Source organism: Acanthaster planci, linkage group LG17 (assembly GCF_054643075.1).
Source record: "Acanthaster planci isolate LZ-2023a linkage group LG17, COTS_SCS, whole genome shotgun sequence".
Taxonomy (NCBI): Eukaryota; Metazoa; Echinodermata; class Asteroidea; order Valvatida; family Acanthasteridae; genus Acanthaster; species Acanthaster planci.
In genome coordinates this window covers 3,718,342-3,742,853 of record NC_141793.1, presented here as the reverse complement: position 1 = coordinate 3,742,853, position 24,512 = coordinate 3,718,342, and the positions used below count along the sequence as shown (strand labels likewise).

The 24,512-nt window shown below is 41.2% G+C and overlaps 2 protein-coding genes across 4 annotated transcripts in view; one reads left to right on the top strand and one right to left on the bottom strand.

The window, feature by feature from the left end:
* slc38a11 (solute carrier family 38 member 11) overlaps positions 1 to 20,685 on the bottom strand; it is a 39,769-nt gene extending 19,084 nt beyond the window's left edge. Inside the window, exons 1-3 of one of the 2 annotated variants that reach the window (XM_022235149.2) lie at positions 20,041 to 20,685; positions 9,986 to 10,009; positions 2,295 to 2,448 (exon numbers count right to left, since the gene is read on the bottom strand). In XM_022235149.2, the coding sequence (XP_022090841.2) occupies positions 2,295 to 2,448; positions 9,986 to 10,009; positions 20,041 to 20,085 (223 nt within the window). In that variant the 5' untranslated portion in view covers positions 20,086 to 20,685. The remainder of the gene's footprint in view (positions 1 to 2,294; positions 2,449 to 9,985; positions 10,010 to 20,040) is intronic. The other variant, XM_022235150.2, reaches the window with a different exon arrangement.
* Positions 20,686 to 21,246: 561 nt separating this feature from the next.
* Positions 21,247 to 24,512, top strand: part of LOC110979336 (putative serine carboxypeptidase CPVL) — a 62,904-nt gene continuing 59,638 nt past the window's right edge. The window contains exons 1-2 of one of the 2 annotated variants that reach the window (XM_022235044.2): positions 21,247 to 21,405; positions 24,303 to 24,500. In XM_022235044.2, coding sequence (XP_022090736.2) covers positions 24,305 to 24,500 — 196 coding nt within the window. In that variant the 5' untranslated portion in view covers positions 21,247 to 21,405; positions 24,303 to 24,304. Of the gene's footprint in view, positions 21,406 to 24,299; positions 24,501 to 24,512 lie in introns of both variants that reach the window. The other variant, XM_022235043.2, reaches the window with a different exon arrangement.

Below are 24,512 nucleotides of genomic sequence, written 5' to 3'. Positions count from 1 at the left end.
GAGGACAGAGAAATGTCCCCACAACTCGGTTCTAATTTCTCTTAATAGAAACTGTCCTCTCTACGCATGAAGTCATGTTTCACTATCCGCCCAGAACTGATGTACACCCTCACCGCCGAAAGAAAGACGGATGGTCTAAATTTTCCAACTGGGTTCTCGCACGCGCACGTGAAGACCGTATATTCCAGACTAAATATGTTATGCGTGCAAAGCATGCTCCGCATCAAATGTGCATAAACAATGCGCGCCTATGCGGAGAGTGCAGACCAAACGACTGTCAATCTCATTTCAAAACACGCCCTCTCTTGTTCCTGCTCGGAGCGGATACTCGTACATGTAAATACATATCAGTATGCACATTTATACATACGTGTACAGGTACGTCCAGGCTATAACAGCGTTGAGGAGACCCTTTCTATTGCCAAGGAAATTCAGGACAGAGTTGTGGGGACAAAAATGTTTCCACATAATATTTTTGGTGCTACATCTACAAACACACATTTATGTTTCAGCGTTGGTCAACACGTGTATACACACATGTAGTCCACACAAGTGACAGTATAGGTCTTTGTTGAGTGGACCATCAGGTCCGGGGACTTGGCTCCGGTCCTTGGATTATACAACTGTACTGGCACATGTATTATCACACCACACCATTTTCCCATGCCCTTATCAGTCACAAAAGGACAACAAATGTACAAGAACATGATGCACCTGTCCCAAAGTGAAATGAGCGCTTTCAAGTCTTTTCTCCACTGTTCAATTAATGATGAATCAATCAATCGGGAATTCCAGAAAGGAAGGGCGAGTTTATTTTGCAATTTGCATGGGGGGGTGTTAATTATGCCTAGACACGTCGATGGTTTTCAAGTGTACATGTATGTAAAGTCTCAAGGAGTGAACACTTTGCAGAATGTGAACTTGGAGTTAGTCTTTAGGGATGGCAACATACATGTACATGACATACCGAACACCAGTAGAGATAAAAGCTACACGAACAACAAAGCCCACTGTAGAGAATGGGCTACCCAAGACCTGTGTACAGCCAACACTCCGCCTTGACAAGTTAGTACTGAATGTGCACTTCAAGGGAGGATCTACAGTTTATAACATGTCCATGAGCCTTACCACAAAGTCCAAGGGGAAAGACTTTCCTCCCTTCACACCAAGAGAGAAAACAGGAGAAAGATTGCTCATGTTCATGTACATGTACGTGTAGAATGAAATTCCATGAAGAAAATTGGAAAAAATCAAGAATCTGATAAGGTTTTATGCAAACACAGGAAGCGCATTACCGCACATGTACATTGTACGTTGACTCGGGATTCAGCCATTTTCAGCATGAGTAAGTAGATCTTGATCAACAAGCCTACATGTATGTACATACATGTACATGTACCGGTACGGGGTACATGTACGGGAATCTACTGAAAACAAGTGACTGGAAACCTAGATTTGTTTAAAAATGGTTTGACTCATGAATGACGTACATGTAAACCATGGCGTGGCTTACATGTACATGTACGTACATGCACATGTAGCTTTGACTTGTACAGCAACAACTTAAGACTTATCAGTAACTCATGCTGTCTCAGGACTTACCCAGGACATTCCTGAGTACTTTTTGAGAATGGCAGCACTTTCTGAAGCTCTACATTTAGAAGTAATGTAATGTCCATTCGCAAACGTTTACATGCACAAGCACATGTAGATTAAGTAATACCTCTGACATGCAAATTTACATTTACGCCCGCTACAGCCCCATGGCTCCTGGTACATGTACCTTACACAGCAAACGTCAATTAAAGGGGATGGGCCATGCAGGGTAAATTTGACGTTATATGGTAGTTTCAATCGTCTTACATGCAATAAGTTGGATTAACCCCTCTTTTATGTCATTAAATCAGCAAAAAAAACTGGGCTCTTTGCAAAAAATTTATCGAAAGCGATCGATGAGGGCAGCAGACAAATCTGGGCAAAAACGTGACATCACTGGATGGACTCAAGTTTCCAGACAAGACTAATGTTGATCTTCAGACAACTTTCGGTACCCGGCAGCTGTTGTTTAGCGCTTGCTCCCAGAAGGGAGTGAAATAGGGTCGTGAAAACTATAATTTTAACATATTTCTGCACAGTTTGAAATTATTCAGATGTGTTTTCTTATTATATATACGTTTGTTTTATGTGCTGATGCATGTTTTAGAAGAAATCTTCCCAGCGCGGCCCATCCCCTTTAAAGCCTTCTACACAAAACAAACAGAAACTCTGACACAGTCATTCCATCCCAACATTACCTATGATTCCAGATCCCAGGATACTATTGGCCACATTGAAGCTAGCGCCAGGGATGCCACTGCGATCCTCCTGGCTCTTTTGATCTGAGTCTCCGCTGGCCTCTGCCCCCTTCTCCACCAGCTGGGCGGTGTCGTGGGTAGCCATGGAGGTCATCTGAAACAGATTAACCCAAAAAACTCAATTGATCATTTTGATGAGTAAACCACATTATTGGTTGTTTCCCGATATGGGGCCAGACAAAAAACATGTACGTGTAATGTACAACAGACCGGTGCAAGAACGGTCTTACAGCTCTCTCTGTATGATGCTACTTCCTACAGATTGCCACGTGCATTTACATGTTTTATTTAAAATACTGGTAGGCCTACATACATGACATGCATCTGCAGTGCCGTATTTTGAAGATATTCGGAGTAAAGTGTGCACGTAAAGAATGATTTGTACATACAATCCTAGGAAGACAGCGATCTATGAGAGAGATCTATAGTGGTGCATGTACTTCAAGCAGTCTGGTTGATCATGAGCTGTCCAGTCTGGAATGAGCCACGAGCTACATGCATACATCCAAATCAAAACATTCCATCACCGTTCTTCCCCAGGTTCACTTGAGACAGGACTTGCAAAAGGACTAGTGAACAGATCTTTTACAAGCGGTTGCGATGGGTAACAAGGCTGGCGTGGAGACAGCTGTGTTCTTTCTTTATACCAAAAGTGATCGAGCTCAAACAAGTACTTTACGGCAAATTCTTTTCAGTCAGGCACTGAAAAAGCTGTCAGGGCAGCTGATCTTGCACATTGCTACTCTGAGATATGGGCTCAGAATTATGAATCTAGTCACCAGCATGGAGCAGGCACATAACCTGTCATATTCCACAATGCAAATCACCGTGCGTTATTTATCTGTACGTAAATTGATACAGGTGTATTCAACGCTTTGCCTTGACTTCATCTGTGTTACTCTTTGTGTGCTGGAAAAGTACTGAACGTACATGTACGTGTGCATTCATGCAAATACTGAAAGTGGCGTTAGTGGTACCGGCACAGTAAACCCTGAGCAATGTTGTGCACCTTTCACGGTTACATTCATGTGCGACGAAAGGGGGGTCATGCATTTCTTATCGTCTCCAATAAATGCTTCATCACCAAGAGCACAAGTGTTGCCTTTGGGAATTTTTATCAACTCGATCAACTTTAAACCAGGGCACAACACTGTTAGTCATTATCTACAGATGGTTCACTAGGGGGCCATTCCAGGAGGTTGGGGCACAATTTGTGACGGTGTCAGTTGTTACATGAGTTCCGTAAAAATGAACAGTTATTTCCCTGCATGTGGATTCCAACTGACATTGTTATACATCTTGCAAGGCTGAATACAGAGGTGTGTGTTATTTTTACAGAGTAAATGACCTACTCTACAGGTCATGACAGGTGGTACCGTAAATGTCACTGATGTAACAAGGACACAGTCAGAAATTGTGCCCCAACCTCATGGTATGACCCAAAAGAGCGTTGTCACAATGGCATCATCTTGGTCGTGTGACATCACAAACGTGATAAGTGATATTCTACTAATAGCCATTTACCTTTTATGACAGTACCCGCATGTACATTGTACATGTACATTATAAGGCATTTTCTGATCATCACTAAATTTCCTGATAAAATAGGTGCAATGCGTCCAATGGATGGAAATTATAAAGGGACATCATGGTGATGACATCGCCCAAGTTTTCTCCTTTTTTTTTTTTTCATTTATGATCAAAGGACTTTTTTGGTACCATATAAATCTATATTACATGTACATGTATGTAATACAGATTTCCACCCTACTACAAAATTGTTTTGACATCCTTATGGCATCATTTTTTCAAATTTAGTGAATTATTGAATATTCATTATTTGTAAAAGAAAATTTCTAACTTGAGAGTTTTGAGCAAATTTGCCCATTACCTACATGTTTTTTGCTCTCATTTACTTTAACAGATAATTCAAAAAATACTTCTGGAACAGGCCTGTGGTGTTTTACTTACAACCACCGTCTCTAATATTTGTTTTTGTTCCACTTAGTTGTTTTGTTTTCACATTGGTGCTGTTTGTTTTGCTGACCAAACCATTCAGAAATCTCTGTACAGGAAACCACAGACATGATTTATTCAACATCTTCTGTTTGTGCCTATCAATCAAGTTTCATTTCAGTACTTCCACAAATTTTGTGTACAGGAAACCACAGACATGATTTATTCAACATCTTCTGTTTGTGCCTATCAATCAAGTTTCATTTCAGTACTTCCACAAATTTTCAGCATTCTTCCTATTTGCACCGGAGTCTCTTGCTAATTACTGAGGGTGTTGCCTTGAAAAGAAATCAAACTGTTATTCACTACACTGTACAGGAGTCTCCCCATATGGTGGATACATGTCTAATGCACCAGCGATCAATATTATAATTTGATTCCATTCAGGGGATGATCCTAGAAAAGCTGGGCACCTTGCCCCCTGCCTTATGGTAACACACACTCATGCCGAGCTGCACATTATGTACCCCACAGTGCATTGAGCTATACCCTATAAAAATGCTATCAAGATTATGAGCAGACATAGGCGCTGTGCGATGGTCCCCAATATGGAAACAGCAATAAAATATTGCAAATTCCCACTACGTACTGCACCCATTATGTACATGTACGTGTAAATGTAGAGCTGTACAGTCACAGTGAAGAATGTACAGTACCAAGCATGTACCGGTACTTGCCAGTACATTTTTGAGGGGAACAAGTTAATTCATGTTATGCAAATACACACTGTAGCATTACACTTGTGAAGATATCAGAAATTTGTACCGCTAGGATTTCATCTTGTCTGTTAGTATCCCGTACTTACAATATAAGCAGCACCATTTGCCTTTAGTAAAGTAATACATGTACATGTATGTACATGCATACACAATACCCCCCTTCTCCTGAAACTGTCCCCCTCTCCCCAACAATGGCTTCATTGTTGCACACTTTCTTGACAAGAGTAAAATTGCTGTGGACCAAAAAAAACCCCAAAAAACGAAAGAAATTCAACTCCTGCGCAGTCCTTTCTCTGTTCAGCAGATATTGAAATAATACAATACATAAAAGGATTTGGCGTCTGGCGAGTCTGTAGTTTTGCCGCAGGGCACGAGGAAAGCCACTTTTCTTTATCCAGTGGACTCCTTTACAATGTATTTGGCAAATAAATATCAAAAGGATTTTTTTCTTTCCGTACTTGTACTGGTATGATGATTTTGATTGTACTGCTTCAACCATGACATTAATGGGACGGATGAGCACCTGCACCTTCAGCCATAGGGATAGTTCAGACCTTGGCTTAGAGCAATGGACCAGCAAAATGAAGCAGTTTCCATTGTGTAAATTTGAATGGGGGAGGGGTTGGTGGTCCCCGTGAATGTACATGTTCACTTTTATCCCAGCTCTACCCGTAAAAGGCTGCAAGGCAAGCTACAACATGCTACACCAATACAGCAAATGCACTCTTGGGGCATGACCAATAAACTTGGACCAGTACCAAGCTGGGGGCTCTGCGACGCGGACAAAACAGCCATTTCATGACAAAACCCAATACAAATGTCAACCCCCCCCCAAAAAAAATTGCTATCACAATAAGAACAAAATCAAGAGACAAGCCTTACATCCATGCAGGTGTATCACATACTGGTACAGGTGTAAGATTGTGTTTACCCGGAAATGAAACTAAAAGACCTACATGCACAGTGAAACAGGAACTGCCCCACTCCCCAGTTTCTTTTCTGATATCACTACTACACTTTATAGTACTACACATGTACCTTTTGCATTACAAGCCTTCACAAATTTTCGTCCGCCATCTTAAGTACATTTTGACACCAATGTTTAATACACACGTACCAGTATGCAATATACACGTACCAGTATGCAATGTCTGTACAGGTACACTGGATGCTGTTGTCAACTTTCTGAAGGCAGGTGAAAAATGTTTTCACGGACCCTCATGCACAAGGGAAATTTTGACACAAGGAGATGGATGACGTACAGTATGTGTGAATGTGCCAAGAACAGCTAAATGTTTTGGTCCAACAAAGTTAAAACTTATGAGACATAATGGAACAGTGGTATTACAGATGGCTCCAATTGTAAGCTGCTTCAATGGAAGTGCACTGATCCCCACCTGTCAGATGGTCCATATAACCCAGGCTCTTATGCTCTACATGTAATGTTATCGTAAATCATCCACAACACTATTAACATGTACAAGTACATATGTACATTTTGGGCAAAAAATTGGAAATGAATTCATGTATCTTTTTTATGGCCTTATTCTGATGGCCGTTGATACATTTTGGAGTTTATTGCATACTTTTGGATGGAATTTACTGGTACCTTTACAATGTAGCTTTTTTGGGGGGGGTCCTCAACATTTTTATTAGCATCTTTTATATCGGGTCTAATTGAAAGACGTCAAGGTGTACCACATGGCCAACCAATTTCCCTGAGATCAGCTGCCATCGCCATGAAAAACTTCCAGGTTATTACCCCGTATGCCACACACAGTTAAGTACATGTACATGTACTGTACTCGTACATGTACCATACCAGTAGGCAGGCTTCTTTTTATGGAAAATGACCATGAATTCTTTATGACAGGGGCATACATGTTTGAAACGGTCACCACCTGTGCCATGTACCGGTACATGTATGCACAGGTAGTTGTTATTTTGCTGATCCAGGGTATTGGCTGATGGCTCCGCATTTTTCTCATACTGTACTTTTTTTTTTCAATTTTCCACAACTTCAGGGGCTTGCCTGCTCTCTGAAGAATGTACATGTGCTGTGTGTGGCATTGCAGCCTTTGCCGGCGACAATGAGGCCTGAAGGACGTGAGTCAGTCAGGTTACCTTGGTCAGCAAGAGCAGAATCCGCCCCCTCAAAACATTTCCCCCCCCCCAGTCAGTCAGGTTACCTGGGTCTGCAATAGCAGAATCCGCCCCCTCAAAACATTTTTTCCCCCAATATTGCCCAAGCGCATTCCATTCTTTTCAGGAGTTCTACCGTTTACGACCCAAATTTTGTGAGAAAGGAACGTACCGTTCTTGTGCAGCGCCTATTTTTCACGGGCAAAATGAAACTGAGAATAGTACTAGTACCGGTACATGTTACCCCCCCCCCCAAAAAAGGACACCCTTTTATTACAGGCTGTGCACACTGGCACACGCACTATATTTTCTGACAACAAAAGGCACTGGTTGAAATTCTGCAAGGGTTGCAGTCGAGCTCAGACACGGTGCAGAAAAGCAAAGTACATGTACGTGCAGCCTGTACATTTAATTAATCAATGCCTTCCTTCTACAGAACATGTAAGTCCGCACATTGTCAGGGGAGTACCTGTAGACTTTCCTCTGCGGTGAGCTGGTCCACTGGTCCACCTGTGCCAATGGTCGAGTTCCCCCTGGATGAATTACATGCACAATTTAACCACTGGCTGGTTGCAAATGGTTGACAGCATTGTCCCCAAACCATCCATCATGCAGGTGATGCTGGTTCAACTACTTGTACGTGTACAGTACTATATACACATACATGTACCATGGAGGAAGGACACAATAGGAGTTTCAACTCTGGCACATCAAAGCGCTCGATGAACAATAGTAAACATTCCAAAAATACCTGATTTCTGCCTGCAGCTTAGCTGGACAAGTGGGGCCAGTAATATCGTAGCAATATAACTACATCTTATCGCAGTGACCAGGAAGCAGAAAGAAAAAATATCTAACATTAGATTTACTTTTGCCGTTTTGAATAATTTTTTAAAGATTTTGATGCCCTTTTCCATTATCCATGCATATGTTTGTAATTTTATTTTGTCACTCCAAAACATCAGTTTTCGAAATCTCCGTACGAGTTTGGCTGGCCAGCAACATGTTGAACACCACAGGACAGTTAAGTTCATGAAAAAGAAAATGCGCTGTTTCATCACAGGGAGTGATCATGAGATCTCATAGAATACCTTTTTGTGTAAATTCTGTAATAAAAATTATTCAAATAAAACTCAAAATCTTACAAGCAACTTGGCTATTTATTCCCAAAAGTCCAGAAGAAAGCGTTCGATAAGGCAACAACTGTAAATGAACACTTTGGGTACACAGCCTAATAAGGTCTGCGCAAGCACTAAATTTGATGTTGCTGTCAGATCATATCAAGCACCAACGATGGCATGAATATTCAACTTCCTATACTGCAGTACACAGCGTTTCAGGGATGCAGATTACCAACGAAAAATTGCGGCAATGATCATGGGGTACAAAGGGGAGCTTAAGGTTGCAAAACAGGTGGTGAGTAGCAAGCTTGCGCTGCGCTCTGGCTATGGACATACCCGGCATGCCAGAAAGCGGTAATTGGCCAGATTTTATAGCCCAAGCAGTTCAAACTCCTGTGTCCTTCCTCCATGCATTTACAGTCTTCACTTACACTTGCCCAATGTTGCGGTTGGACTCTCAAAGTTCATTTACCGGTACAGTGACACATGCAGGTACAATCTTCAGTCAAGTCAAGAAGTCGCTTTAATCTCTCATTTTGGTGGACAAGCAGAAACGATGTACCATTGGGCCTACGCCATACACGACATTGTTTACAATTGTATTGGTACACTTACATGTACCAGTAAGTTATTTTTTAATGTTTTCCCCATTTAATTATTTCCCTTTTTTCCCCCGGTCTCAGGATGGGGGGAAGGGAGTTTCCATCGCTGGACCTGCGCCTGCACAAGCTACCGTACCCTGGTACCAGTGTTCCCTCATTCTTGTACTCGGACACGGTGCAAGAAAAATGACTATTTTCACCGAGTATTCTTAACTCCCACATGAAAACAAAAGAATGCTCAGACTAGGCAGGCAATATAAACATGTACCCTACAGTTGAGTGTAAAGTGCCTCCAGTCTCACAGCGTGTTACTGCTGGGTGTTAGGAGTAACTACCGTATCACTAGCCAAGATTGTCTCCGAGAGTTAAAAAGTGCCGTCAGTGCGCTAAGAAATGTAACATACCGGTAAGTATTGAAGCAATTATCACAAAGGGTAAACATCTGTAAACCCATCCTTGTCAAAGATTGTACACTATATTAGTTGTGACATTCGGTCATTTTAAAAGAAGTTAATATTTTTAGCCCAAAATAATATCACGCCTGGGACAAGTTCACTGTGGAATAATACTGTGTGAAAGTGGTTAAACGCATACATAAGACAAGACTTGTGATTTGATGTGAGACTCAACTCAAAATGGGCCGCAAAACAACTTTAATTAATGGACACATGCTGCACAGGTGTTATGAAGTCACACTGGAGGCATGGGAGCTCAAGACTGGAGCATAGACTGTAGACAGACATGTAGGCACCTGGAGACAATAAACGACACCTTGCGGAATCAGTGCTGGATGCAGTAAGAGTGCTGATAAGAGGCAAATGAGCTGTGCAAGGTGTACAGTGCTGCATGCAAATGAATATTATACTGGTACCATAAACGATTAATCCCCCGACCCCAAATCAACCTGAATGGGCTTCCTGCCAACTAATACTGTCCTAAACTTCAATTGACAGGAAGCCTTCCGTCAAGTACATGTACATGTATACCATCATTTAAAAAAAAAAATGCACCGTAGCGGTACTTGTACATACCTGAAGAGAGTTAAGGATTGGGAGCTGGAACGTGGAAATGGAAGAAATTGGAAAATGACATCTGCATTATTCACTTCATATTTTACCCAGCAGAGAGTAAAACTGACTGCATGAGCAGATGGGAAACAAATGAGGACAAAGTAGACAGTAAAAGTAAGTCTTTGGCCCTACCACCGCAGAGGTCACGCAGGACAGGCACACAAACAAAGAAATAAAGGCCATTCTTCCTATTATCAAAAGTTAATATTGTGTTGAACTGTGGTTCTCAATATTTCATTGTGCTTGCTTAATTGGTCTGTAGGAGAGAGCTATCATTAAAGGGACAAAGAAAAACACAGTCTCAGTTTTCCTCTTTCTCACAGCAATCTGCTACACTGTGTTTGCTTTTAAGCAGGTGTACAAGTTTTGTAATGGAAAAATGTAACGTTTGTGCTTTATGACTGGTTTTTATTTTGTCCCACTGAACCTTCACGAATCAGACTTTTACATGTACAATGACATCAAATCAAGCAGAGTTCCACAAATTCCAAATTCTAAACCTGGCGTGCAATTAAAGTAAAATGAAATGTCCGCTAGATAGTCTACAGGAGTTTTAGCGGGGCCTGCAGCAGTGTAGGGGTCTATCGTGTTCATTTGTGCTGCCGGATTTTTAAAGCTTGGAAGTTACACTACCTTTTTTTTTTTAACTCAGTGAGAGACAAACAGAACTTGGAGGGCTACCAAGCATTTGGTACTTAGACAATGTCAGGCTAATAAACTTGTCAACAACGGTTAAAATGTAGACGTCAGTTCAGACTTTAAATTAAGAGCATGATTGCGATTTCCTATGCCTTATCATACCGGAGCATACAAATGCAGAAGTACATCTATGCAGTGAGAACACTTATTGACAAAATGTGAAGGTACGTCTGCATACATGTACACGTACACTGCATTTGACATCTTAGCTCAAAACTACGCTTTAGTTCATCATAAACAATCAATTAAGGAGGAAAATTCCAATACTACAGTACATTTACATTTGCAATTTTTACTGCTTCAGCATGACAAACTACTCGTACAAGTTTCTAGGTTTACTCCCTAAATGTACACGTTGAACCAACTTCTTTGCGCACCTTTCCTGAAACTGAAGTGATATGCGTAACATGCATGTAAGGATTGGCACTGACATTTTCACTTTATAGCTAATTTCTGTTTTGCTTTTGGTCTCTCTTTTCGTTGTTGATTTTTTTTTTCGCCTTCCCACATCAGTTTCAGCCTGAACGGAGAAATCAAATATACCGGTATGTACAAATCACTGCAGCACTGGCCCGTGCAGGTGTTTTTCAATGAAGGACTGACGTGATAAATCAATTTCTATTCCCCTTCTGGAGAGCCCATCTCCATTGAGAACTTGGTAACTTCTGTCTAGTCCCTTCTTGATAATATTACACATTGTAGCTCCCTGCTCCAGCATGCAGATGAGAGTTTTCCTGAAAAGGCTGGAGACCGAGCACGTACTCCATGCCACTTTAAAACTTAGAGGAAAAGACACTGCCTCGGCACTTTCATTTCGTCCCACTATTTTGTTGGATATATGTGTAGGATCTAACATTCTAATTTATTCCATTCCATGACAATTTGGCCTTAGCTGCAACCTGTAAGGGTAGGGGAGATGGGGTTAGTTTGAACATGAGATAAGTTGAAACGTTGAGAATTAAGTTGATTAAATCTACTGTATAGAGGTGTCCCTCAGCAATGGCCTTCTCCCATATTGCTCACGTGTATATCACAAATTTTACACGTACATGAAAGTGCCTTGGCAGTTCTCAAATGGAAAAATGGAGTTGTTTGGTTTTTTAACTGGTGAGTAAATTTTTTGAGCATTCCACAAAATTACACTACAGTGTATCTCTTATTAAAAACCTGTGACTACTCTCCCAGTATTTTCGGTTCTACGTGTAGCACTGAGCAACAAAACAAGGATAACCAGTCACGCCAGTTGTGTCAGTGTAGTCCCTGTTTTGTGTACTGTAGTAAGGTCAAAAATGTCACATCGGCCACTGAAGCTAGTTGGAACATGTTCCAACAAACCCCAACATACCGGGAGTCGGCACACATTCCAAGAAATCCCAACAGATTGATTGCATGAATGAAAAAGCACTTGTGAATAAAGATTCTACTCTAGGCTAATGTTTGAAGGAAGTTCTATTTACAGTGAGGGTCTTCTTATCAATTTTTAAAAATTTTGTTCACCACAAAGTTACATGTACATGTACATTAGTAGCTGTAGACCTACTGAAAATAATAAATATGGGGTCTACCGTACCTGCACGTCTGTTGTACATATAACAATGTTCAAATGAAGTACAATGTACTGTACATGTACCTTCTGTCCATGTGGTATGTTTTCATGCTTTATGACAGCATTACGATTTTCCTGATTTGTCTGCAATCAAACAAAAAAAAGGACCCTCACAATTTTACATTACCCCTGGGACTTCTTTTCCTGAATAAAAAGTAAAAGTACCGGTATCCTTCAAACATGTTTAAAATCAATAAAATGAAGTCAACAGACTGGACTTTTCATAGAAATTTGCAATGTTATTTCCTATTTAAATGTACTTGTACATGAGCCTAATTGGGAATGTTGCATCCTGGTGTTTTTGCACACTGGTAGAAAGGCAATGTGGGAAGGAAAGGAAAAAAAGGAGCAAACATTGCCCTTTTCCCTTCCCACAAGGCTTTTCTACCATTATGCAAAATCACCCATGTAGTATTTGTGGTAAGGCTTATGTAAGAGAACAGCTGAAGGGCTAAAATAAATGACAAAAGATTGCCAGAGATGCCAATATTGAGGATGAGGAATCCATAAGGTCTAAAAACCCACGAAACTTCATCGTAATGTACAGGTATCGGTACTTTGGTATGAATGCTTAAATAGCCTGCACTAGTACATGTGCATAAGTGGCGTCACGCACACGATTGATATAATGAAAATATTCCCCTACTCTACCGAAACAATGACAAAACGTACAAATCCTAACTGTTCTAAGAAGTCCAAGATTGTGGCAATGTTACTGTTGATTCTTTATCACCATGTGTGGTGGCCAAGCAGATTAATTAAATTTCACCTGTTTCAATTTTGTAGATCACTTCTCCTTCGCATTCATTCTAATCACCACACCGTGCAGCACGACAAGTACTGGTACCCAGTGCCGCGTACACACGTACACGTACGTTTGCATGTGCACCAGTTGAGAATTCTGCTGACCATGGCGCTCAGCAGCATCATCGTAAATTGGGCAATTTTTTTCGAATGCCTTATAGATCTTTGGATATTAAATAAAAAATCGCCAATGGTGAAATGATGACACTAAAACAAAAGAAGCTGATCTAATTTGGCATGGGCTGTAACTGACTATTTCCGCATAAAAAGTGACATGATGAGTCAACTTCGTTTCCAAGCAATACTTCAAGAACACATGAATGTAATACAAATGAGTTGGATCGTTGGTTTATCACACATGTGTATTTGTAGAGATGTCAACCCTTCCGATTTCACTGGATTGAAGGTCAACTTTAGGGCCTAACGGCCGTGTTTTAAATCTAAAGAAATCTTCAAAAAAAATTTCATGAATATTTGTGTTGGTTTTGTATGTTGCCTGACATTAAAGCCAATTTCGAGACAGGAATAATTGTTTCTTGTAATTTGTGTCGTATTTCTTACCAAACTGACCAACCTTTGCGCGCGTGGCCCAAAAGTGCAACATACAGAATCACATGTACATGTAATTAGGACACATCGTTTATTATACAACACCTGCATGCATCCCCATCATCTGATTGGTGGATCATTGATCCAGTGTTGCCCACCACAAGTCCCTTCACAACTCCTTTCACAAGGCCAGTCTTAGGCATGATGGTGAACAATGACAAAAGAATGCTTTTTGTCACAGCTCGCTTGAAAGCTGAAAAGCTGAATAGCTTGTGAATTGGCTTAAAAAGACTGAATGACTTGTGATGGGCTTACAGGGATTTGAAGGGACTTGTGATAGACTTGAATACAACATCACATGGCATTGAAGTATTTTACCAACACAGCTGACGCATGACACGTGCGACGCACACACACAAAATTTATAACAACTGTGCCGTCGCCGCTCACAATTCTACAAAATAATTAAAAGAAATAATTACAAGAGCTTGTTTTAGTAAGTAACGCTGATGCTGCCAACATATGGAAACAGATAAAATGCTGCCAAAGGATAAAACAAGCTCGGAATATCATATCGAAAAATTAACAGATTCAGACCTGGACAACTTCCAGTTTAACTCAGTTAATTACTCAAGCTGTGATCAGAAAATCAGATGACGAGGATTTATGTTTTCCATTCGTGCGATGGTAAGAATAACGGCATTCGATGACAGAAGAAACGGTCTATTCCTTGTATAATAGACCATTTCGTCCGTCACCAAATGCAATCATTCTTACTATCGCACTCATAAACATTCACTACCAGTATTGGTATACGATTCTAAAGCTCACAGCAAAAGAACAATGAATCCCACATTCAAAGCGCAACACAGTTTGAGAGGAGACTTAAAACTATGATCTGATAAAGTTTCATGCTGATACACTTCACTTGACCTTGACGAGGGAAGCTGATGCTGGCGGCGGTACATGTAATTACACGCACCACTGATGCTTTCGGTAGGTGTACTGGTAGTTTTAATTATGTGGGATTACAATGCAAGGTACCAATTACCGGTATGAGTGGGTGTCCACAGGTACAGAAAACCTTGCTACATGTACCGGTATGACGGGGATTATATGCAGACTGTATGTACATGTACGATGCATACCAGTGTCATTCTCTGCCCCAGTTGTCAGGGATGAGATTATCAGTTAAAAAAAAAAAACCTGACACTGGGTATAAAAAGTCTGAAGGTGCATTTCCTCCTATACCGATAATGCTTTCTTTCAGATTCAAAATGTCTGAACTCAAACAAATGTCTGAAAAATCTCATGCCTGAGTTGTACGGGTACATTGCGTGTAAATGTACCGGTACATATATGTGCATTGTACCTCAATACACACTTGTAAGCTGCAGTGAAAGTTCATTAACTGAATTGTCCTCATAGACCGTAAAGTCAATAAACAAATGGGGCTTCAATGCCTCCATGTAGTTTTTCGACTGGTACTGTACCACCTAATGAAATTACAAGTACCGTAGATGACCACCTTTCAGTTTTTGGCTTTCTTATCATTAATTTAATTACCAGTATTTTCAGGAATAACACTTTCTTTCTCTGTTTCAGTAACTTTCTGTCTTTACATAACGGTAACTGTCGTACACCTACATGTACGGTATTTTAATTTTGGTGGTGTTCCTTTTTTTTTGGGTTTTACGTTGTTTCATTTCACTCAAAACACTGCATCAAGGGGAAAAAATGAAAAAATGTTTCCCTAAATATTAAAAACTTTCATCGGCAAAGAAAAGAGGAAGTTTGTCATTCTATTTTCTTTCAAACATTGTAAAATATATTTAGGGTTAAGTCAATTCATCATCCAACAAATTAAAAAATTGTTGGCCTTCAAACACCTACCGCTGCCTTCTCCACTGGTTGATTCCACATCCTCATACAAGCACATACATGTACACTACCGCGTGTCACCCTTGTACGCGAAAGGACACTTTGCCATTCACCGCCATAATGAGATGCACAGACCCGACCCCCAAACCCCCCTTCCCCCAAGGGAAATTTCCTTTGGACTGAAACCACTTTACTGGCATTTCAAGAGTCCTCGCGAGCTGGAAATCCAGCAGACAGAGAAGGAAGGGTCTGGAGGCGAATGGCTGTTTCTGTTTTTGTCATCACAGTTGCTGTGTTACTTGTATTCCTGTTTTGCATTCATTATCTAGGTCCTCTACCCCTAATGAGAACAAGACTTCTGAGATGACAATCTTTGTTTCTATTCAAAATTTCCAACCTTTGTTAAACTTTCTTAATCTCAGACACCTGTAACCTGGTAGGACATGTATGTACTTATTAGCATGCTTTATTAGCCATTTCTGCTTTCCAAGAACCAGCAGCATAGACGGCAAAAATGCACCTGCACTTTTTACTTGTTTTCATCTGTAATCTACACGTATATTAAAACACTTCTCCGTTGTTAAAAAAAATACAGCGGTACATAACATGTCCATTCCATCATTCAGGGTATACTTACTGTATTCTGTCTCACCAAGTTACGCACGTTTTAAGTTGTGTACGTTTTAATTTGCAAGAATTATGCAAGGCTTTTTTGCCTTCTCATAAGAGTCTCAGTCCAGAACATCCTTAATGAATATGAAGAAACCAAACGTGAAATCTATCACAAAGACGGCAGATCAGCTTTCTCTGCACACCATCGCACAACAGTAAGTTCAAGTGCTCAATCAAATCAATTTTAAATGAAGACAGAGCAACTGAATGCATGCCCTCTGAACAACTGATTGAAAATACAGGTTTTATTCATATGCGCTGAAAAAAAATGGAACAAGTATTTTTAATTTAAGTCAAAAGCGCCCGATCGTGCGGCTAATTTTGAAATTTTATGAATGAGTAACTACATGTAATTGTTTTGTTTTACTGTGGTGCTGGTTACAAAGAAGCATTGGGCCAATGAATTTTAGATTTATTGCCACCCGGTCAGACTTTTAAAATTATATTCCTTTTTGTGGGAGGGGGCAAGAGTTCAGTACCAGCCAGCCACCATGCACACGCAACAAAAACAAACAATTCCAATTTACTCTGCCAGATAATTGTCCAAGTGCGTCAGGGAAAACTGAAATTGTCAATGTTTGCCAGGGAAAACTGAAATTGTCAATGTTTGCCAGGGAAAACTGAAATTGTCAAAGTGTGCCAGGGAAAACTGAAATTGTCAAAGTGTGCCAGGGAAAACTGAAATTGTCAAAGTGTGCCAGGGAAATCTGAAATTGTCAAAGTGTGCCAGGGAAAACTGAAATTGTCAAAGTGTGCCAGGGAAAACTGAAATTGTCAATGTTTGCCAGGGAAAACTGAAATTGTCAAAGTGTGCCAGGGAAAACTGAAATTGTCAAAGTGTGCCAGGGAAATCTGAAATTGTCAAAGTGTGCCAGGGAAAACTGAAATTGTCAAAGTGTGCCAGGGAAACCTAAAAGTGTCAAAGTGTGCCAGGGAAAACTGAAATTGTCAAAGTGTGCCAGGGAAAACTGAAATTGTCAAAGTGTGCCAGGGAAATCTGAAATTGTCAAAGTGTGCCAGGGAAAACTGAAATTGTCAAAGTGTGCCAGGGAAATCTGAAATTGTCAAAGTGTGCCAGGGAAATCTGAAATTGTCAAAGTGTGCCAGGGAAAACTGAAATTGTCAAAGTCTGCCAGGGAAAACTGAAATTGTCAAAGTGTGCCAGGGAAAACTGAAATTGTCAAAGTCTGCCCGAGAAAGTTGTTTCACTAGGTAGGCCTTTATTTTTTCAAACTTATGGGAACCTAGGGAAAGAGTTCCATACACAGACAACACTTACAGTGTATTTGCCCTTAAAATGCATTAACAGCCATCAAAAAGTGCTAACATATCCTAAAATTTGATATTGAGATCGGAAAAGTCCCAAACATTTACTTAGAAAACACTGGTCTTTTTTCAGACAAGTCTTATAGGTTTGCACATGAAGTGTCCGTAGGAACTCTTTCTGACATGTAGGCCCCTACTCCGGGGGCAGTAGTAGGCCTAGGCCCATAATTTACAATTTGCTAATTCCGGCATACGATTTGTAGTTTCCCATTAAACAATCCAGATTGCATGACACAGATAAGTCTTGGATTACTAGTTATATTCAACAGTTAATTCATGAATGTCAGAGTAGTTTTTTGACGAATCCTCCTCATTGGCGTAAGCTGAGAAATTTCATTAAAAGGGAAATCAAAGCTGGCAAGGTATCATATCATGCCAATCGTATCATGAATTTGCAGCATTCTAACCCTCATAAGTGGCATCAATTTGCTAAGAAGGTTGGTGATTCTAAGAGAACTAACTTGACATGGACATTCCAGGAATTGACAGGGAAGGTTTCATTAGCATGGCAAATGCGATCAATACCAGGTTAGCCAGTGTTTCTGATTGTTTGGATCCGTCGGAGTATTCTAAGTTGCCTGCATTCTTGCCTTCTGCAAAGCCATCGCCATGGAATGTCTATGCTGTGCTCAGAAAATTAACATCTGGCAAATCTTGCGGGCGGACCAAATCCCCTTGTGGGCGGACCAAATCCCCCTACGGTTGATCAAAGAATTTGCTTACGAGTCAAGTGTCCCTTTGACAGATATTTTAGCTCTTTCTGTGAGGGTATTGTGCCAGTGCAATGAAAAGAAGCTACAATGGTTCCCATCCCTAGACAATATCCTCCCAGCATTGATAAACTTCGCCCGGTTTCTCTGACTTAGTGTTTTGCCAAGGTTGCTGAAGGTTTTGTCACTTAGTGGATTTTGGATGATATCGGCAGTAAGATTGATAAACGTCAATTTGGTAATATATAGGGTATTTCTACACGTCATTACCTGGTTAATCTGATGCATTATCTTTTTCAGCGCGCTGAGGAGAATGGTAACCAGTGTACAGTGGTTCTTACTGAATTTGCCAAGGCGTTTAATCTTGTCGACCACACCATTCTTATTAATAAAATAATTGATATGGGTGTTGGTAGTGCTATTGTTCCCTGGGTTTGCAACTTTCTTTAGGGCAGACGCCAAAGAGTGCGGTACAATATTGTTCTTTCAGAGTATTTGTCACTCAATGGCGGTGTCCCCCAGGATGCTAAGTTTGGTCCACTTGGTTTTCAAATTCTTATCAATGATGCTGCCCAGGGTTCCTACTCGGAATATTGGAAATATGTTGATGATTTAACTTAAGCTGAGAACTCCAATCCCAGAAAGCCTAACCATATTCAACACGATCTGGATTCCCTGAATGAATGGGCAATTGAAAATAACCTGAAATTAAATCCCAACAAATGTCAGGCCCTTAGCGTGTGTTTTAAAAGAAACCCACACGTTCAAAATCTCCAAATTAGTGGTGAAACACTGCCATTTGTTTCTGTAGCTAAAATCCTAGGTCTTTGGGTTCAAAATTACCTTAAGTGGAACACTCGTGTTGATTACCTGCTCATGAAAACTAGTAGTAAGTTGTTCATGTTAAGATCATTAAAGCAGTTTGGTTTTAGTATTGAGAAATTACAAGCAACTTATTATGGTTACATCAGACCGATATTAGAATATGCAGATGTCATATGGCACTCTGGAATTACTGCTTATCAATGTCATAGTATTGAAAGTGTTTAGAAAAGAGCTTGTAAAATTATTTTAGGTACAAACTATCAACCATATGAATTAGCTCTTCAAGTACTAAACACTGACTCGTTGTACACCCAGAGACAGACACTGTCTCCAATTTGCCACAAATCTTCAGAATAATGAGCGTTGTAATTTTTTATTCCCCCCATCCAGGTTAGCCAACCATGGAAGGAATCTTCGAAACTCACACAATATTTCCGAGATTCCAGTTAAAAACTCATCGCTTTCAAAACAGCCCAATCTAAGTGTATTTTTACTTGATGCTGGCTTTAATATCTACATGTTCTCATTGATAGTTCTTGAAGTTTATGCGTTGTGTTTTTGAATTTTTAAAATCTAATTTCTGTAATCTTGTTCCTGTGGTTTATTTGTGACTTTATATTACAGATGTATTTTTACGGTATAGCTGTATGTCTATCATGATTTGTACTTTTTCATATTGTAATCTTTATATCTTGTATTCTTATCCACTCTTACTATTTTTAATATATTGTAATTCATGCACAATTTGGCAGAATGGCCACGACACATAAATAAACAATATGCATAATAATAATTAACAATTTAAAGTCAAGAATATCGTGGTGGTCCGATATGAATGAACTCTTACAACAGCAATTTTGTGGAATGCTGCACAAGTGGCGGAAAACTTTTTTAAAAGGCCTGTAAACAAATCAAAAGGGTCTATCATTAATATATGCACCTACCTCATTACTTGCAATGTGGGTCTTCTCCGTCGGACTTTCAGCCATGATGTACGTCAGTCCTTCCTTCCGAACGGTGCAGACGTCTACGATAAGAACAACACTCTGTCCGACTGCACCTCAAATGCTTTACTTTTGTTCTTCTAACATGAAGGCCTAGACCTATCCTGCAAACAGAAACAACTTGCTAGGCTTAGCTGACACTGACAAGACCGGCGATAGGGACGCACACGACCGTTTCAATCGGGTGTTTGACCCGCAACAGCGGAAAAAACTCCGTGCATTCAAGCGAGATAGGTTAGGACCGAGCGCGACTCAACATATCATCACACGGTACAAGGCGCTCACAGCCGCCGCTGTTACCTGAACTGCAATGTACACGTACACGTAGCTCCTCGCAGCTGACATCCCCAACGAGGTACGATCAGTGTTTTTCTTTTCACTGGAATTGAATCCACTTTCAGAGTCAACCCTCGGATGTATTATCAGACATGGTGCTGGGCAAATTTCGATGAAATTCAGCTAAGCAGTTTAGTCCTGGGGTGGCCCTCTTACGTCGAAGCAGGTGGCGCTCGCATAGCACTTGTCAATGCACGGGATTTTCCACTGACGATGCGACGGCCGCGCGCTTTACCACATCGTACCGCGGACGACGGTGACATTATTAATATTCAACAGGTACCCAGTCTGACCTCTTATCTACGACACTTTATCTAACTCTCTATGGGCGCATTCTACCAAATAGTTGTATTTCTGCGCGCGAGTCATTAATATTTTGTGATCCACGAGATTTTCCCAATAAGACAGACCATAATTAGGAGGGATCATAGAACTCTTTCTATAAATTTCGAATTTGGGACTGATAGTTTCCACTTTGGGGTATTTCTTTCACAAAAAGCCCCAAATTGCGGGCTTATTTTGGATAGAGGCGGGCGGCTACATTCAGAAATGAGCGCTTAGTTTTACTGCTATTTGAGGGGTTTCTACCTTGAATGGCGAATACAAAAAATTGTCATGGCTAACCCCAATGAAACTGAAACGAAAAGTGATCTTCAGGCCAAAATCTTGAATTTCCGGGGAAAAAAACAGAGGCCAACCTCTTCACGAGAGTCAACAGGCGGCGCTATTTCGGTCCGATTTTGCACTGTTTTCTATGGGAGCGTAGTTGAGTGTACCGGTACGGCATAACCAGACGATTTATGGATTATTTTGAAGCGCGACCACCAACAGAGGGCTCACAGCTGGATGGCGCGTAAGAGATCGACCGCGAGTGCATGAAGTTCAAGTGGGACGGGAAGAAGTTGGGACGAAGTCTTATAACTTAGGCCCCCCTATATGTTTTTTATCGAAGTTGTAAATCCAGTGAAAGTGAGTAGAAATATAGCAATTTGTTTGATCATATTTATTGTCTTGTGCGCGGATCCCAGGGCCTAGACCCAGAAGTGCCTTTCCATATGCACGTCAACATTTTTGAGCCACGCGTTACGTATCCGTCAAAATCGCCCCGGCATGCCCGGGAGCGAATTTGACGGCCAAGCGCACACGTGTGTTATGGGGTCGATTTTTGTGTCCGTGAAAGTGAAACGCACAAGCCTTATCGCAAATACTACATGGGTGATTCTGCACAATGGTAGAAAGGCATTGTGGGAAGGAAAAAGGAGCAAACATTGAACCTTTTGCCTTCCCACAATGCCTTTAAGCTTTATACCATTATACAAAATCACTCATGCAGCATTTGCAATAAGGCTAAGTTATGAACAAATCGCTTATGCAACGAACCCAAAAGCATACATATGGAAAGGCGCCTTAATGCAGTCCCATTTTCTACGCCCTAGGTTTTGCAGACACACATGCGTCGTTTATCCGTTTTCTAAAGTTTTGCAAAAGACCCAAGAATGTTGGGTTAGGGGCGAGTGAATATGAATGAAGAGTAGTGCTGGGTCCAGTTTTTGTGTCTCATTTCTCTTCGCCAGAAGAGAGCTACATGCAGATTACGTGTGTTGACACTAGGTTGCCCATGTTCATGAACATTTAAAATAAATACATGTGCAGGTAATGGTGGGATGGGAGTGGCCCAACCTGGTCACCACGGAGAGGGCACAGACATTCTAAACCAAGGGGTGTGGGAGGGGGTTGTTCACTAATCTGTGATGGTGTTTGTACAAAGAACATGGCAGTAAATGTAGGAATGGAATTAGCCCCGGGAAGGTGTTTTCATAGACCATTTAAGGCTTTGTCTTCTTCTAAAAATTATTTCTTCATTCTTGTGATTACAGATTTATTTTGGGAGGGGAATTTAGAGTAAGGTGGATTTGGATGGTTAATATGGAATCATGGAGTGCACAGAAGAGGGGACAGACCTCGGGAGGATACGGGGTGCCTTATTTAGTGTTTGGCTTGTAAAGACTGTCGAAACTGACAAGTAAATAAGCAAAGGACACATTTAGAGACTTTACTTGTAATTTATTATGCAAAAATGTTAAATATCGGTAGACCGAGGAACCTCATATTATAAAAGATAAAAAATACCATTCTTTATTAAAATTCATTTATCCGTTACTGATTTAAGAAAGTTATCTAAATGAACTGGAAATATAACGCCTGAAAGATTTGAAGTTCAAAGCTGTTTACATTGCTTTGACAATTCACAGAATATGTGCTGTTACAATGCTTTACAATGCCAAACACCAGGACTCGCCCATTCAATAAATACATCTTGTGTAGCATGTCTTGGCCACTGTAGATTTCAGAGAGTGCCAGTTGCGTAGATTTAGGTAGGACTTTTACACACATCTGTGATCAAACCTACACATACTAAAAGCTGCCACTCCTGGTCCCAAAAAGAAGTAACTTTTTTGTGTGAATTGCTTTGATGACAGACTGTGAGTTGTATAAATAAAATAACGTCATTTCAACTGCATTGTAGTTTTCTGGAAATCTTGTTTCAAAGCGTCACAGGTAGGTGCGCAGAAATAGGAGGATCGAGTAGCCCAGGTGGACTCCTTGACCGTATCATGTCGTAATGAAATGAAGACTGGCGTCCAACCTGGGCTAGAGGATCGAGGAGACATGTACATGTAGGCCACTGTCTTATTTAGGCCATGTATGATGTAAAAAAAATAAATTGGTCATTCTTTTTGCCCATAGGTTACCATAGTTTATCGGTGATCCCAAGAGCTGGTTTGGGCTATCCATTAGGTGGGTTCTGGTGTCAGTGAACCAGTGACGGATCACTGATCGGGATCCGGATCGGGATCAGTGATCTTAAAGCTGGTTTGGGCTATCCATTAGGTGGGTTCTGGTGTCAGTGAACCGGTAACGGATCACTGATTGCAATCCGGATCAGTGATCCAAGAGCTGGTTTGGGCTATCCATTAGGTGGGTTCTGGTGTCAGTGAACTAGTGATGGATCACTGATCGGGATCCGGATCGGGATCAGTGATCCAAGAGCTGGTTTGGCCTATCCATTAGGTGGGTTCTGGTGTCAATGAACCAGTGACGGATCACTGATCGGGATCGGGATCGGGATCAGTGATCCAAGAGCTGGTTTGGGCTATCCATTAGGTGGGTTCTGGTGTCAGTGAACCGGTAACGGATCACTGATTGCAATCCAGATCAGTGATCCAAGAGCTGGTTTGGGCTATCCATTAGGTGGGTTCTGGTGTCAGTGAACCAGTGACGGATCACTGATCGGGATCGGGATCAGTGATCCAAGAGCTGGTTTGGCCTATCCATTAGGTGGGTTCTGGTGTCAGTGAACCAGTGACGGATCACTGATCGGGATCGGGATCAGTGATCCAAGAGCTGGTTTGGGCTATCCATTAGGTGGGTTCTGGTGTCAATGAACCAGTGACGGATCACTGATCGGGATCCGGATCGGAATCAGTGATCCAAGAGCTGGTTTGGGCTATCCATTAGGTGGGTTCTGGTGTCAATGAACCAGTGACGGATCTCTGATCGGGATCCGGATCGGGATCAGTGGTCCAAGCGCTGGTTTAGGCCATCCATTAGGTGGTCATTGCTCTGTTCAACCGATGAGGAGGTGCTTCTACTCAAGGCAGAATCTAGAGGTGTTCTGAACACTGCTCATCAATCCACTTGATGACAGCATTACTGGTTATGACTTTAACCCTAACCCTCCTCAATCCACCAACAGGTGAAGGATTCAGGAGGGTTAGGGTTAAGTTCAAGGAGGGCTGCAACAAACTAGTGAAATGATCACATGAGGGAGTGTCTGACTTCTTTGTATTTTTTTATCGTAGCAGAGATGTCTTCAGTAGTCCTCACTACCATCGTTGTTGCCCTGATGCTGGCCATCATGCCTGGTGCACTGCATGCTGTGCGTGGACCATTCCAGGCAATGTTTGCCGCCAACCCACCGGCGCATGCCGACATGACTGGGGTGGATCCGGGACAGCCCCTGTTCCTGACGCCCTACATAGAGCGGGGTCAAATCCAGGAAGGTAAACCCCGAG